This window comes from Eublepharis macularius, chromosome 2, assembly GCF_028583425.1.
Source record: "Eublepharis macularius isolate TG4126 chromosome 2, MPM_Emac_v1.0, whole genome shotgun sequence".
NCBI classification, from domain to species: domain Eukaryota; kingdom Metazoa; phylum Chordata; class Lepidosauria; order Squamata; family Eublepharidae; genus Eublepharis; species Eublepharis macularius.
In genome coordinates this window covers 48,243,638-48,261,249 of record NC_072791.1, presented here as the reverse complement: position 1 = coordinate 48,261,249, position 17,612 = coordinate 48,243,638, and the positions used below count along the sequence as shown (strand labels likewise).

The 17,612-nt window shown below is 39.2% G+C and overlaps 1 protein-coding gene across 1 annotated transcript in view; it reads left to right on the top strand.

The window, feature by feature from the left end:
- The window catches only part of MIPOL1 (mirror-image polydactyly 1), a 270,727-nt gene that overhangs the window by 58,381 nt on the left and 194,734 nt on the right, over positions 1-17,612 (top strand). The window contains exon 4 of the mRNA XM_054972227.1: positions 2,791-2,896. Within this exon, the coding sequence (XP_054828202.1) occupies positions 2,791-2,896 (106 nt within the window). The remainder of the gene's footprint in view (positions 1-2,790; positions 2,897-17,612) is intronic.

Genomic DNA, 17,612 nt, shown 5'->3' with positions numbered 1-17,612 from the left:
GGGCAAGGATGCACTCTCAAATGCAAGCTCATCCCTGGGGAAGCCCAACAGAACCCACGCCCAAAAAACCCAGCACCCCCTGAGCAGGCTGACCAGCAACTCTTCATTGGTCCCTATGAGGACCAATATCACACCAGAGAATCACCCAAACTAAACTGAAGCAGGGGACAGTCTTGCAACTAGAAGCAAACTGAAGCAAAAGAAGGGAAACCTCTAGCACCAAATTGCAGCAAGGGAACCAATTTCACGCCAAAGAGTCACATCCATTCCACCTAAGCCAAACTGAAGCAAGGGATGCTCTTGCAACTTAGCCCAACAGAACCAGTGTCATTCACAGCATCTAGACACTGAGTTCAGCCAGTGAGGGAACACCACAGAACAGAACCAAGCAGTACCCAGCCACAAGCACAAAGCACTGACAAGTGAGCTCAGTTGCGTAAGATGGCTCCCACTCACATGGCTTCAGGCTGAAACTGACAGTGAGGTACTTGGGAACCCAAGTAATCCTCTCTCTGCAGCAGCCTTCATCATCGCCCCCCTCCCACCTCAGCAGTGAGGAAAGTTAAGTTAATATTAGAACAACACATCACATACATTATATTACACAACAGCATTATGGATGCTTTCATTTGGATGTTTCTGTGAGTTTCCCTCTGTGACACATGCTGACTCCTGTCAGCAAACGGGACAGGGGACGGGCCCAGCTCTGCTGATTCCCCTCTTGCCCCTTCTCAGTAGGATCCCTCCATGACTAGTGTTGGGATGTCTATGGAGATCCAGTCTCTCCAAGTTTAGACCCATAAAAACCTGGACAGACAAATCTCTTTTTAAAAGGCTCTATTTAGGTTTGTGATGGCAAGCAGCTTAATTCGTTTTCAGGAATCAAGTTACCTCTGAACCCCAATCTATAAGAAAGCCTGTGACAAAAAAATCTACTTCTAATGTGCTTGGCCCAGCTCCAAAGGAGCCGGAGGTAGGCTGGAAAAACCTAGTTAAATGTCACTAATGGGTAACCCATTTATCCATAGAATTTGAGTAGAACCTCTTAATGAGCCCACTGATGCGGGGAGGGTGGAATATAAATGTAATAAATTAAATTAAATTCCTACACAAGTCTATTAAAGGGACAAAAACACTCTTTGGCCCCTAAAAACTACCAATTAAGTTTTGTTTTACAAGACCTACAACTAGCCTATCTTTTAAAAACTTCACAAACCTCTCAGTGTACCCTAAAAGAACACCCAAACACCACTAGGTAATTTAAGCTAAACTGAACCAAGCAACCCAACAAACACCCCCCTTCAGAAGAAAAACAACAACCCTGAACAAACAACAATTGAACACCAAACCAGAATCCCCCCTCTGCCCCCGAACAACCAGCAAAAACAGGTGAATTTAATGAAATTCACTGGAGCTTTAACACCAGACAACGAATCAACCACACCGTTACCCAACTAGGCAGTCTCTAATTAGTTTGGGGAATTAGCTTAAAGGAGATGAGCGAGAGGGGCTAACTGTATTTTACATGTGAAATGGCAAAATCCAGTTGCAAATTAAGTGCATTGAAAGTGGATTGAAAGAGCAACGTGTAAGAAAATTTGTGTATACCTGGCATTATGGGGTAGTACACTGTCCCCTGCCCCAGTTCATAAGATTGTTGCATGCAAAGCTGCCTTATAGGAAGTTAGACCATTGCTCTGTCAAGGTCAATGTTGTCTGTTTAGACTGGCAGAGGTTCTCCAGGGTGTCAGATGTTGTGTAGCCTTCTACCTGATCCTTTTCAAATGGAGATGCTGGCAGTTTAACTTAGGACCTATCTTTAATGAACTCCTACCCTAAATTTTTCAGTCTACTCTACATGTTTGTCATCCTTGTCCATATGGAGTCTTCCTGTAGGCTTTTATCATTTGAATCTGTGAAATTCCTGGGCCACATAGAACCATTCCTTTTTTAAAGAGAAAATAAAAATAAAGTGAATACAAGTTAGATGAAGGGACTTTTTAGAAGTTGTAGCTAAGTGTTTGAATTTATTAGCAGAAGTGGGGGCTGTTACTTAGCAAAAATATGTTTAGCTCCTATGATCTTATTTGCCTTGTGCCTCTTTCTCGCTTTTGCAGAGGCTTTCTTCTGCTGTGTGGCATAGTGGTTAAGTGGTTGGGCTGTGAATCAGTACTCTGCTAGTTCAAATCCCACTATTGCTATGAGCTCAGCAGATGGCCTTGAGTAAGCCACTCCTCTCAGCCCCAGCTCCCCAGCTGTATTGTGGGGATAATAATACACTGACTTTATTCACTGGTCTGAGTGGCGCATTAATCTGTCTAGGAGAGTGGTATATAAGTGCAGTTGTTATTATTATTTCCTCTGCCCCAGCTATTTCTGCACATGTATGTATGGTCATTTCAGAAAACATTGATCTCGTCCACAGGGATGTGCTAGTGGCAGAAGATGTGAGTGCCACAATGGAAGAAAATAGCAAAGAGTCCAGTAGCACCTTTAAGACTAACCAATGCATCTGACAAAGAGAGCTGTGGCTCTCAAAAGCTTATACTACAATAAAGTTGGTTAGTCTTAAAGGTGCTACTGGACTTGCTATTTTGCTACTGCAGACAAAACGGCTAACTCCCCTGGATCTATGACAATGGAGGAAAGCTTCTGCAGCAGCTGGAGAGAAGCATGAGAGGAACAAGGTTGTAGGATCCAAAAAGTAGATTTTTGTTATAGGCTAATACATATAGTGTCGATGCATTTTGCGTGTAGATAGCAAACTTACTGTCTTTTTCTTCACTTCAGCTTCAAGAGAAGCTTTCTGAAAAAGATAAGGAGCTGAAGACAATAAAGCTGGACTTAGAACTGCGTGACAGAGCCACAGAAGCTAAGATTGCAGAGAAAGTTGCAGGTATAGTAGGTGATCATTTAACAGATGGCCATGTGGTTCATACAGTCGGCTTGGTTGCTATATGACGTGGCCTTAATGAACATTAGATATATTTGCTAAAGGAGGGATGCTTTGACTTTTTTATGTGAGGTTGTTTAAAGTTGCTTAGAAAATAGGTGGCTTTAACATCCTGGTACTGGTATTAGAGAGAGCTTTACCTGTATTCATACTGATTTGGGCATTAAACGCATTGTTAACACCATGTCAATCCAATCACAAAAAGGTTGTTTGTTTTGTTGGAAGGTCCTGAACAAACAAGGAAAATAATGATTACCACTGCCACTACCTTTCAACCAGCAGTTCAAATACCCACTTATTGTTTTAGCTTGTTCAGAGCAACACAACCCCCTCTTTTCACACACTTTTGTATGGAGATACTGATATATTCAGTTCAGACCTGAAGTTCAGAGCGGAGAGGGGGAAGAGAGGGATTGGGGGCTGGGTGTCTGTTGAATGGAATCATGTCTGATAATGATTAGAAATGCCATGTGGAAAATGTGTCAAATTTGAAACTGACCAATACTTTGGAAGATTGTTACATAGGTCCAGCATGTTACAGATCTTTCTGTAATACTGATAGCTATTAAGGGTTTGTCTTTTTATTATTTCAAAGAGATATGGGAAGACGTTAAATCTTCCCATTGTATAATTTTGGGGGAAAGTTATGTTGCATGATACTGGGTACCCTTGAATTAGCCACTTTCTCTCCATAGGGTGGTTCTGAGGATAAAATGGAGAGGGGGAAAACACAGTCATGACCCTAAGCTCACTGGAGAAAATGTGGTGGATTATTCTTAGCACTATTAAATTAAATATTTGAAACCTGCATGTACTATGCTCTGGATCTGAGTAGGTAGGTCAAGTTGTGGTTAAGTTTTTGGGATGCAATTCAACACTCTGCTGGTTTGAATCCCACTACTGCTGTGAGCTCAGTAGGTGGCCTTGGGTAAGCTGCTCCTCTCAGCCCCAGTTCCTTAACTGTATAATAACAACAACAGTATTCAATTTATATACCACCCTTCAGGACAACTTAGCACCCACTCAGAACAGTTTACAAAGTATGTTATTATTATCCCCACAACAAAACACCCTGTGAGGTGGGTAGGGCTGAGAGAGCTCCTCGAAGCTGTGACTGACCCAAGATCACCCAGCTGGCTTCAAGTGGAGGAGTGGGGAATCAAACCCGGTTCTCCAGATTAGAGTCTCACACTCTTAACCACTACATCAAACTGGCGTATTGTGGGAATAATAACAATACAGACTTTTTCCACTGCTCTGAGTGGGGCATTAATCTGTCTAGAAGAGTGGAATATAAACACAGTTATTAGTGTTAATGAAAATGAGCCAGTGTGGTATAGTGGCTAGAGTGATGAACTAGGATCTGGGCAACCCAGGTTCAATTCTCCACTCTGCCATGAAAGCTTGCTGGGTGCCCTTAGGCCAGTCATGGACACTCAGCAAAACCTGCCTCACAGGTTTTTGTGAGGATAAAATGGAGGAGAGGGAAACAATATAAGCCACTTTGAGTCCAATTGGGGAGAAAGTTGAGGTATAAATGAAGTAAATTTTTTTTAAAGGACAGGGAGGAAAATCATTAACAAAATCAAATGGAAAAAATAAGAGTAACTTTTTCAGTTATAAAAGCAGATAGCTGTCTTTTCACAGTGTCAGATTTCTAAGAATAATTAATTTACATGCATTTATCAACATGAGGTAAAGCTTACTAATATTGTAAAGTAGGCTAACCATTCTGAAACACCTTGTCAAAGTACTAAATGTTTACAGCACAAATTTTAAAATTTGTTTTAAAGGAAACCATATGGATTGAAAAAGAAACATAATATACTTACCTAGATCATGGTTACATCTTGATTATCTACCAACTAAACATTTACAGTATGTGAACTGTTTGGATTAAATTCCAAGTTATCTGTTTGTTTTGGAGATGTTTGCACAGTGTTTTACCTCTGTGTATATAATAGAATAGAGAAATATTTTATTCAACGTAGATTTTCCTTGCTCACCAGAACCCGTAGAAGAAAACAGGATAAAAATTACATGTACCTTGACCCAGTGAGAATGATCCATGGATCCACACATCCATGCGTGTGTGCAGCTGGAGTGGAATACACATCTTACATTTGAAGCAGCTTGTGTTGCATCCTTCCTTTAGAGATGTGCGCTTTGGGTATCTGATCCGGGTAATAATGATAAATAATAATAACATTCAATTTATATACCGCCCTTCAGGACAACTTAATGCCCACTCAGAGCAGTTTACAAAGTATGCCATTATTATCCCCACAACAAAACACCCTGTGAGGTGGGTGGGGCTGAGAGAGCTCCAGAGAACTGACTAGCCCAAGGTCACCCAGCTGGCTTCAAGCGGAGGAGTGGGGAATCAAACCCGGTTCTCCAGATGGGAGTCCTGCGCTCTTAACCACTACACCAAACTGGCTCCCAGTAAAATACAGCATGCTGGGTAAAATACAGCATGCTGGCCCCAATTCAGAAATACCGAAACAAAGCTTCCCAAAGCATTCGTAATGCTTCGGGAAGCTTTGAGGGCCCCAGGAGTTGAGTTTAAAGGGCCCTGTCACAAGCAGCAGGGCCCTTTAAACTTTTCCATTCCCACCCTTTCCTCCCCACCCACTTACCTGGCACTGGCTGGAAGAGGAGGCCCTCCCATCTCCCCGCTGGCCTCTGGTGGTGGCGGCCCTCTCTGCCAGCCAGCCGCACCAGTTGCAGTGGTGGCAGGGAAGACCATCTTTGCCAGCCAGCCACACCGGTGGCAGCAGGGAAGCCCTTCTCTGCTGGCCAGCACAGCATTGGTGGCTGGAGCCTGACCAGGTGAGGTGGGTGGTGGGGGGATGGGGTTAAAGGGTGGGGTGGGAGTTTAAGGGTGGGGGTGGCCTCCCCCCTCCTCCATCACTTTGGTATGCTCCAAATCTTTACGGAGAATACCAAAGTGACTTAGAAACCCGAATTCCGAAGCTTTTTCCCTCTTCGGGTAAACCTGAAGCGGGAAACCCGAATATTTTTCGGGTGCACACCCCTACTTTCCTTGGACGAGGGCTGTGATGAAATTTATACAGCTTACTCTTTCAATACAATCCTCTAAAGTAGCTTTGTTGTAAATATTTGAATTAGGTTGTTGGGGGGGGCATTCCTCAAAAATTCATTGTATGCCAGGGATTTTGTATGATCAGCTAGTGTCAATTACTGCTTTTTAACATATGAAAAAGAAGGTAGAGTTTTATTATATGTTTATTTCTCATATTTATATTCCATTTTCCCTTCAGATAGGAAACCCCCAAATTGGATAATCTGTATGATCATGTGAAACCTTCCATGATGATGGTTTTTTTGTCTTATATATGATAGCATTACAGCACAGTATATTATAACACATGTTGAAAGATTACATTAAAAAACCTTTACCATGTACTTTGAGAAAAAGTTCAAATAAAATTAAAAATAAGCTCCCACTTTAAAAAGAACAAGTATGTGTACAGAAAAAATACAGGAGAAAACATGGCCCCAAGCACTGGAAACCTCCAGTGAGATTTTCATCTTTTTTTTTTGCTTTTGCTTTTTGTAAATGTGGCCATGCGCCAATGAAATTACATATGTGCATAAGCACAAACAGAAGTTTCTCTGGCATAGAATAAGCAGGGTGCATGTAAAATTCAAAAGATGCTTTCATTTCTGCAGTGGCAATACCTGCAACAGAAACTTTAAATGAACTTTCAGCTGTGTGTGCAGCTTTCTACAGCATATGCTCTGCTTCCAGCTTTGTTAGGTCACTGCTGATGTTTGGGAGGAAGTTAAGAGGCAGAGACTGTATGAGTGAACATATGGAGGATTTCCTTGTTGAAATGAGAAAAAAAAACTTCATAAGTGATGATGCCCATCTGCAGTTGGCATACCCAGGAAGAACCATAGGTTTGAGGATCTAGTGTGGTTTAGTGAAAGAGGTACTCTATGTACGCCTGGGAGACCTGTTTTTAGGACTTATCTCACCCAATGAGTTCAGTGGATAGCTGTAGATAAGCCCCAGCTATGTGGGGAAAAACCTCATCTGGAATTGACCCCTGTGAGGTCAATTCCAGATGGGTTTAAGGTACCACCAGACTCCTGTTTTACTCCACTGTGAAGTCAAACAAGATGAAGACTGAATACTTCCATATTAAAAGACCTGGATCAAAGTGAGTTCACTAGTACATATTTTCAGTCCTTCATACATATTTACACTGTATTTGGCCATCAGTGTCTGTGAATGTCTCAAAAAAATACTGGAAATTGTTATAGGAATTTTGTTTTACTGTGAACTAGCCACTAGAGGCTGCTGTTCATATTTATGTATTATTGTTAGAGGTTACTTTCTTGGTAGTATTGTAGCTGAAGTTAAAGAAGGGAAAGAGAAGTGTGCTAAAGCTGGGAAAGGGAGAAGATAGCATTGTCATAACTTGGGACAGTAGTACAAATAGGTGCATTGTAACTTTTCATCCTAACTCCTTTCTTTGCTTCACCCCTTCCACCTCCTGACTGGGATATAAAGGCTCAGGGATCTCCACTTCTCCCTGTATCTGAAGAAGGGAGCTTTGACTCTTGAAAGCTTATACCATGAAAATCTTGTTGGTCTCTAAGGTGCCACTGGACTCAAATCTTGCTGTTCTACTGCAGACCAATATGCCTGCTTACTTGGGACAGTAGATTATGCAAATAATGTAGACTGAGAATCATAAAAGTCAAATGGGGACCCACAAGGACTATTGGGGGGGGGCTCATGTTCCCTTCCTGCACCATTATCTCTTTCCTTTCCCTGTCCCCCATAGCCTCTCCCCCCTTTTCTGCTTCCTTCTCTCCTTCCCACCCTCCTTTGTTCCCATTTTCACCTTTCTCCCTTTGACCCTAGGCAGCCTCACCCCTATGGCCTAGTTGCTGGCTGAGCCAGGCCCAGTTGCATGCTGGGGAACCTGTAAAGACTTGTGGGCGGGGTGTGTGTGTGTCTTCGCTTTTCCCTGTATCCCCTTCTTCACATTATTTCCTCTTTCCCTTCTTCTGCCAACCTCCATATGCTCACCTATGTCCTTCTCTCCTTCAAACCCATTAAACAACTCACGTTTTATCTGCTCACCATCTTCATCTATATTTACTAACTTACTTCATATATATACCTCCTTTCTCCACAGTTGGGACCCAAAGCATCTTATATCATGCTTCTTGCCTCCATTTTATCCTCACAACAACCCCAAGAGGTAGGTTAGGCTGAGAGTGTGTGAGTGGATCAAATTCACTCAGTGAACTTCCAAAGCAAAGTGGTGATTTGAATCTGGGTCTCCCAAATCATACTCTGAAACTCTAACCACTACACTACACTGACTCGGCAGGGATGGGGGGCTGCTGTTGAGCAGTAGCAAGCAGCAGAGCCTGGATGAGTCATGCAAGTCATATATTAAGTTGTCCAGTGGTGGCCAAAACAGCCATGGAAAGGGCCTTGCGTCCTCCCCCTGCCTTTTCCTGGCAGAAACCAAGCCTGGAATACTGACATAACTGTTACTTGGTTGCCTAGCAACAACCACTGAGGGCATCTGGTTAAAGCTATCAGATTGAGCTCCTTTAATCATTGTGTGGGCATTAACCCTCAATGTATTTTTTTAAGATTTCAAATTTTTCTGCATACTTGGGTCATTTTTCATGTGTGTAGGAAGATCTGTATTGTCTGTTCATGACTCCAGTCTCTGGATTTAAATATCTTCAGATCAGGGCCACTCAGATATGTAAGGTATCTGAGGAAAGAATCTTTCAAAGATGCTGCTTGGGGGGTGAGGTAGGGGAAGAGAATCAACATAGCTTCTACTAAAACTGATAAACCAGATTGATGAGTTGTTGGAAATGAACTGTAGAAATATTCTAGAAAGTAATTTTTCCAAGATATCTGGGATCTACAGAGATCTGTCTAATACTCACATGTAAGAAGAACTGTGTGTGAAACTAATGAGCTGTCTGTTCCAGCATGCTGTTCCACACAGTGGCCAATCAGCAGCTCTAGAGAACCAACAAAGAGGGTATAGCAATGACGACCTCTCCTAACACCTTCTAACACTGGTATTCGGAGGTTTGCTATCTCAGGACATGGAAGTCCTTTTTACTGATCTTGGCTAGTAGTCACTGATGGACCTATCTAAACCTAATAAAGCCATCTATGCTTAGGGCCTTCACTACATACCTTGGCAGTGAATTCCACAATGTAGATTACTCATTGAGTATAAGAATATAAGGAGGAATCTGGGAATACTTAACATTTTCTTGAATCATCTGAAACCCATGCAAGAAACGGTTTGTATAAGAGATTTTGAACATGACATGTTATACTATATATTTGAACTCGAAGCATGATGCCCAGTTAAGGAATAGGAGTTTCAATACAGTTTTCTATCTTTTCTTCTCACTTAACTTTCCATTTAAAACTGCTTTCCATTTGAATATTAATCTGACACTCTTGAGCATGATAGATAACCTACTCAAGACTGGCAGCCTCAGCGCTGGAGACAACACCCATGTGTAAACAATTAAAACAGCATTGGTCTTAGAGTTGCTGGTCCCTCAGTGGAGATGGGGGATCTCTCACTCCCAGTCTCCTTCCCTCAACACCACTCACTTGGCTGGCGGAGGGGAAAGCATGGGAATGCGCCTCCTGGAGCGCACTCCCAGCACGGCACGACAGCATGTTATCCTGGGATGACATCCCAGGAGTGATCTCATCATGTAGGGCCCAGGAGTGCTTCTGGGCTTTGCACCAGGCCAATTCGGCCTGTTTGGGGGCCCAAATCAATTCAGCATGAAGCCCTAGAGAACTTCTGAGGCCTGCATAATGATGTCACTTTTCTGGGGCCTACACAATGATGTCACACTTCTGTCCTGGCAACCCTAGTCTAAGAGATCTAGTTTAAATATTTTTATCACGGCTTGAGGCCTGTCTCCCAAAATAGTAGCTCCTCAAAAAAACAAGGAAAATGAAATGACCATGAAAGCGCTTCCATGGGCAGAAGGATTTCCACCAGTGGAGCACAAACCTTTCTGTCCTCCCCAAATGGTGCTCTTCTGTCCTTCAGTAGATCCGTAACAGTATTTTCTCATTAGTGTTTTAAAAGTTGGATTTTGACCTCCTTGCCTTCAGTTAATCAAACATAAGCATGTGACTGATTTTAAGCCAGGTGTTACTTTGTGTATGAACTAGAACTGACATTGAATCAAGCAACATGTCACCCATAAGGTATGAAACCATATTGCCAAGTACTGCTTGCCATGGTTTGCCATCTTTTTTCAGTAAAAAACACAGAAAAGCATGTCTGCTTTCCTCTGTCCCTAATGTCTTCCATCTTAGATGGGATGCATAACACAGAAACACAGGCCTTGACTTCGTCCTTGATCTGCTGTAAAATCTTCTCTTCTAGTAGAATGCTGAGAGAACTTTTTTTTTTGCTTTAGATTTCCATATCAGAATTTACCTATGACTTTCAAATAGGTAAATATCCATAGTAAATGTATAAGGGAAGGGAATATGCTGTTTAAAGTTCAAAAGGGTGCACAAAAGGCAGAGTCCTGAATACTGCAGTTTGTTAATACAGCCTCCTCAACACCAATCTATTTTATCCCAGCTCACCTTCCTTCTAATACTGGAGCACAGGTGAGTGGTCAAAATTACTTTATGGAATAGACTGAGCATGGAAAGAGAGGGAACAGAGGTGAAGAGAGCATTTTCTTGCCTGCATGCTCCATTAAGTTATGGGAAGGAGGACAAATCCACCAAGGAGGGCACAAATAGACAGTGAAAAGGCTGCATTTGGTCTCAAGTCCTTATGCCGCGCAGGCTTGTTGCAAACATCTGCTTGGGTGAATTTTGTAAACCTCCTTAAAACTCCTTTTAGCTCAATCAACCTATGCGTGTCGGGCGGGGTGTTCCATACTAATACTGCCTGCCAGTTAGTTAATATTTGTTGTTTTATTAAGATTCTTGGCTGTTGGCCATGTTGAAATTGACAAAGACTAATACTTGCCACTGACTTAAACAGTAATTCCTATTGGGCAAATAACATTAAACAATAATTTAAACATTTTTTATAATATAAAAAAGTCTTTCAGCCAGAGACCAAGACTTTCCATAGTTCGCACAAATATCAGAACTGAAGAGTAAATGCAAAGCAACAACCTGCACAAATCTTGAGTGGACAGAAAATTGGCATGAGGAGTAACAGAACAAGACGAAAGATAAGAGTTACCTAATTTACTAACTGGCACAGGAGAATTTACAATCTGAAGCTGCAGTATTAAAATAAGATTCCAAACTGCAGTATGAAAATGTGTCATTAGTTTTACAGTTCTGGTTTTAAAATATGCCTTTGCTAAACATTCACTTAGCCACAAACCCACAATGTTGTGAGAGTAGTGAGGATATTTTTCTTGTTTAACTTTAAAGTTCCTATAGATGTGCCAGTTGCTTTTGTTCATTATAAAATTCCAACTTGTTTGTATTTATATTGTCTAATAAATGTAGGTATCCTGAAGGACAACATTATTATAAAGGACAGAGCAACAAATAATTGTTAAGGTCCAACTTTTCATTTGTTGAGAGTTTATGGCTTTTGGTGACTCATGGTGGTTATCCTGTAAGGGTTTCCCAAGTTTGTTTTCTGCACGGTGTGTGTTTCTAATGAGTGTTTCTTTATGTACTTTCTTGCATAATCCCATCAAATTTTCCTTTAAAATCTTCAAAGTAGGGTATTTAAAATAAGATGAAATATAGTGCAAACAGTAATAACATTATTTTAAGCATTTCTTAATGAAAGTGAAAAAGTTCACATTGTTGCCACCAATATGCAATATTTTTGAATTGTCTTGAGTAACCAAATCTGAAATAAAAGCTATATCTATGATTAGGTCAATTCCTTTTACCATTTTCAAAGCGGTCTCTTACTTTTCCTTGTTAGGGAGAAAAAATCTACTATTTGTGAAAAAGCTCACTTTGGAGACTTCTTTTTAGATGTCATTTTTTTCATACTTGCATGTCATCCATTAAAGATTAGCTGTGGAAGGCTGGAGCATGGAGAGATTATGAATGACGGAACAACTCCTGTGGAATAATAATCAGTTTTTGATATTTAATGCTGTTTGACTTTTGCAGACACATTTCTTATTAACCTTTGATACAAAGAGAAATCCAGGTTCCTGATATCTCATGGAGAAGATGAATCTGAGATCCTCTTCCAATTAAACTGAAATAAGGCCAATATTGGGCTTTAGCCAAAAGATCTCAGTAGTTCCCAACCCTTGTGTTTAGAAATCTAAATATGTGTGACATTCTGTTTTTAAAATTAGGTAATGAACATAGTTCTACCAATAATCAGTTCTAAAATTATTCTAAAATTATTCGTTCTCTATACAATATGTACTTAGATTTAGTTTTGTTGTAAGATTGTTACATTATGTAAATACCTTTCATTAGATAATGTCTTGGTGCATACAAAAACCAATAGATCGTAGGTGCTATTCAGCACCAATGAAATAGTTGATTCAGTGAAAGACGTCAGTGAAAGATGAATTGTATTCTGAAATTGCTGAACTTACACTATAGATTAAAACAATCAAGTTATTTTATTCCTCTTAAAAAGGAATAAATTCCTCTTAGCTATAGTCATGGGGCAGAAATGTTTATTTGTGTTTCTTTTTGCTGCAAATGTTCCTCTGAAAACATGGGTAGCTGTGTACAATAATAAGGAAATGAATGAAGGATCAGAAATGTGTTTGTTAAAATGATTTTACTCCATCTTTTCTCCTGCACTAGGACTTATCTACTGGAATAGTTACTGGATTTGGTCATTAATATAGATGTAGAATATATATATAATATTCTTGCTTGTAGTAAATTCTATGTGTACTAAAGAATCTCAGTGTGCCCTCTGAGAAATGTAGGAACTTGACGAGAGTTAACCCATGTGCACACAATTCAGTACTCTTGAATTTCACAATTAAGTGAGAGTTTCAAATGCATATTCGTGCAATCATCAAGAAGCAATATTGCTGGCCAATATGATTATAGTCATCTATAAAAAACAGTGTTTTGGAAACAGAAAGGGTGTGTGTTTAATGGATGGAGATAACTTTTGACAAGAGATACTGATAGGCAAATGAAGTGGAAGGCAATGTATATATTCTCATTTCATGTTTGCAGTTTTCTCCCCACTTGCTTATTGCTGAACAGTTTAGATCCTTTGGTAAAATCAGTGCATTTTCAACCAGAAATTTAGGATCAAATGAGTACCTCAAACTAAATACATACAACAAACACAAAGTAACAAAGGTGTCAGCATATTCTATCTGTGTTTGCACACATTGCTTTAACTGCAGAGTCACATTTATATGTAAGTGACATTTTTTCTGTAATTCCTAGTACTAACCTGTTAAAATGGTTCTACTTTTATTTCAGTCCTCCATTTCTATGCTGCTGCACCTTTTGATTTATTCTAATGATGTCAATGTCATTTTTTATTTTAAAAATAGGAAGTGTTTCGGAATTACTGATACTCACTTTATGAGTTTTAGCTTGAGAATATTTTCAGGGATTATCAATATTTTACATTGTGTAAATACAAGCAGATAAGTAGAACGTTGTATTCACTATAGCACTAATGCATTTACATCTATTTCAGTTTATGAGTTTCTAATATATATAGATTATTTGCGCACTCACAATGCATAAGTATTAGTATAAGACACATACAGGTTCTCAAGTACTTTGGGTCAGGACCTTTGCTAAGCAGTGAAGGAGCTTGCTTTCAGCAGAACCCAGCTTGCTTGCTCATTGCCCCCCCTCACTTTTTTTTTCTTCAAAGGAAAAATTTTAATAGGCAAACATTTTAAACAGATTCACCATAAAATGAACTAGGAAAAAATATAAACAGGCAACTAATTGTTGCTGCATAAAATTGAGATGATGTCTATGTTTTCCTCCATGTTATTTAAAATAGGAAACAAAAATGGAAACGTTTTGTATTCTTTCCATTTCTCTGACATATATCAAGTTCTGCCTTGACAGAATAGGCGAGTTTCATCTTTACTAGAAAAGTCCTAAATGTAAAAAGTATCCTCTCATATTAACCATTGTGAGGAGGAAACATCTGTGCATTAGAAGTACTGATCATTCCTTTACCGGCTCTAAGGAAAATTCTAGGTCACAGAGAGTTCAACAGCCACTAATCCTGAATACCAAATCCAAAATCACACAAAAAACCCCCACAACCGTCTCCATATTATTGCAGAAAATTTCTTTTTTTCGAAACTTTTTATTTGCTGAAGATACTAAGAAATGATTATACACCAAATCTAGCAAGAAAGAGCATAGAAAAAATGTACACACTGAAGAGGGGCAGGGGAAGGGGGGTTTGTATTTTATGAGTTGAACCATTTGTAAAGTTTATTATTGTTTTTGTTTTGATGTTGCCACTTATTTAAAGGTAAAAAAGGGTGGAAAACCACTTATTTAAAGGGGGGGAAATAGGTATTTTACCCATTGTAGAAAAACTGTCATGCATAATAGTAAATATTGATTCCACAATCATTTTTCAGGGTTGCATACCACAGTGTAGTATAATACAGAGCATAATACAGTTCTGAAACATAATCATTATGTTTAGCATACTGCTTATCTGTCATATAGGTTTTTATACATGTAATGTGATATTTGTGGTAGATGTTTTAAAATCCTCGCATTTTTTTTTTCCTTCTTGGGTTGAGTATTCAGTTTCTCTATTTACACAGATGACCTCTTGGAAATCAGCAAACAGTCGTCTTTTCTCGGGGATGCCCTCTATTCTTCATACCCACCAAGGTTCTGTTGTTTGGAGACTCATGAATCAATGTTTATACTAGAATGATTTTTAACACCCTCTCTTGCTACTACTGTATTTTAAAGGTAGTTTTAAAAGTGTGATGGGAAGGTTTGCCAACAGAATCAGGTTTAGCTAAGAAAATATGTACACGGCTTTGACTCAGTAAACTCATACTCAGAATGGTTCAGCTTCTTCATATTTGTTCTATCCCATATTAGAAAACAATTAGCTTACTAAACAAATTTGAGTATTTCTGGGGAAAATCTACTTTGAGTATCTCTCATTTGACTAAGAATTACAGGATATTTGATAAGCTTGTTTAAAAATGGACATATCCAAATATTATCGTAAACACCCGATGATTTGTTTTACCTGCAATAGAAGTATTTTACTAAGTTGGCTTACATAGTAGCTAATAATATTTGTTAATGTAATTTAACTGCTGTGAACCTTTACTGAACAAATATTGAAATTTATACAAGTCAAAGAATGAGGATCTCTAATGACTTTTGTAAAGGCTTCCTTTTAATAGTTAAAGAGAAAAGTTTATATGACATAGCCAGTGTAATTAACAGCAGATTTTACATTTAATAAAAAAAGAAAGAGGCGTATGTATTTGCTTTACTCATTCCAACATAATTTGCATTACAGTTATGGGTATTTAATGAGCAAATTCCACCTAAAATGCTATGTTGATTTTCTAAGTGAACTTTAAAACAATTATGTACTTTACAAAAACTGTCTGTTTACCCATATCTATCTAAGACTACAAGTATTTTAGACTTAATGGGTTTAATACAATTATCTTTTGGGGACAAGAATATGTAGTCTCAGTATAGCGCGGTTCTGTATTGTATATAATATGGACAGTATAATTTTTCAGCAAGTAACCTAAGTGTGTTTTATAATGGAAACCCTATATTTATTAGTTTGTTTAAAAAGTGTTTATATTGAGTAAAAAGTTTTGATTTGTAAGAATTGTGGACACATTTAACTCTTTCATTGAAATCATGGCTTAAACATCCTTAACTTTGGCAGGCACAATCCGTATCTTTTTCCTGTCTTGAGTATCATGGCACTCTGACATTACATATGCACATTTAATAAACTTCACATTTCAATTAAAATGTCATTTGGAAAAAAACCCGTAAACACACTAGGTTTGATTGAAACAATCTTGCCAAGGTAAACCTAGTATTCCAGGAAATAGCAGAAGTGACTTTGGAGCAATAACTGTGGAAGTCCTTGGAAATGGTCTGAAGTCAAATAGGTTACACAGAAATCATTGTTTGAAAATTAGCAGTAGCTTTCTCTGTTTTCTACAGTGTTATTCACTTGAACAACTAAAATCATGTTGGTTTCCACTGAAAAATAATGCCAATCATTTTGAGAACTGATTTATATGTTCAAAGTCTTTGCCTTGGCAGAGGAAACTCCTTCAAACCTGTCGATGCTGGGATCACAGTTCTTGTCTCTTAATAATGTATGCTGTTCCATTCAGCACTCAGAATGGAGAACAGACTTTTTAATGCTGAAGCCCACATTTTCCTTTGCTTTGGATATTATAATTCTAAACTTGGCAACCAAATATAAGCTTATTCTGTACCAGAAGCATCAGGGTCTGTCTCTTTACCTAACCCTGGCAGAAAAATTGTTAATTTTGCAGTTTTGTAGATTTATTGCACTCACAGTAAATATCTTGGTACAGTACTTTTTAAAAACCACACTACATTTTAGGTCTAGAACAAGAATGGTATTTATTAAATATGTGAGGGAATGAGATTAAGAAGTCAATTACTTGCACAGAAACAAAATTTCTGGCCTTAGACTTGGTTCAGATGTAATGTGTACTTGAACAATTCCTTGTTTCCCCTCTCCTCCTATGTGGTGAGCTAATTAATTGCTTCTGCTATTGTAGCAAACACAATTTGTCATGTACTTCCAAATTGAAGAATGATGATTTGCACTTACCCTGCAAACCAGGATTTGCACAAACCAGTATTTAGAATCCTAGTTTCCAAGGTAAATGTAAACCATTACTCTTTCATTTTTATCTTGCTCTTCTTCCAAGAAGTTCAGGGTAGCATGCAAAGTTGTTAGTTTCTCCCCTTCATCCTCACATTAACCAAAGTCACCTAGTGAGCTTCATGACTGAGTAGGTCACATCTGTGTCACCCTAGTCTTACACTGAACCAGGACATGGTGGTGATGGATACAGATGTAATAGCAAACAATATCTCGCTAAAGAGAAGAAGCAATTAATTAGTTCACAGTGCATGGTAATAAAATAGTTAATGTGAGCAAGCCCAAAATACGTCCAGACTCATTTATATACTACCAGACTGATTGTTTTAGCCAAGACTTAAAGTCTTCCAATTGAACCAAGACAAAACCCAGGGTCTCTTCCTACCCACCCCCATACAAAAATTTTAATTGAGAAAATCTGCCTTTGGGCAAGTTCGCCGTATTCTCATTTATTTGTGAATTCTTTATCATCAGCTTGCACCAACTAACTTTTATGAACTACTCAGAATTTTGTATCCCTGCAGGGCATTACACTTTGCAGACAAGCAACTCCTGGTGGTCCCTGGCCTGAAGGACATCTGTCTGGCCTCGACCAGGGCCAGGGCCAGGACAGAAAAAGCCCTGGCCTGGTGGAATGCTCTCCTGTTGGAGATTTGGGCCCTGCGGGACCTGTTACTGTTCCATAAGGCCTGTAAAATGGAGATGTTCCACTGGGTCTTCAGCTGAGGACCAGTGGGTGTCCTTTCCCCCCTTCCATCTAA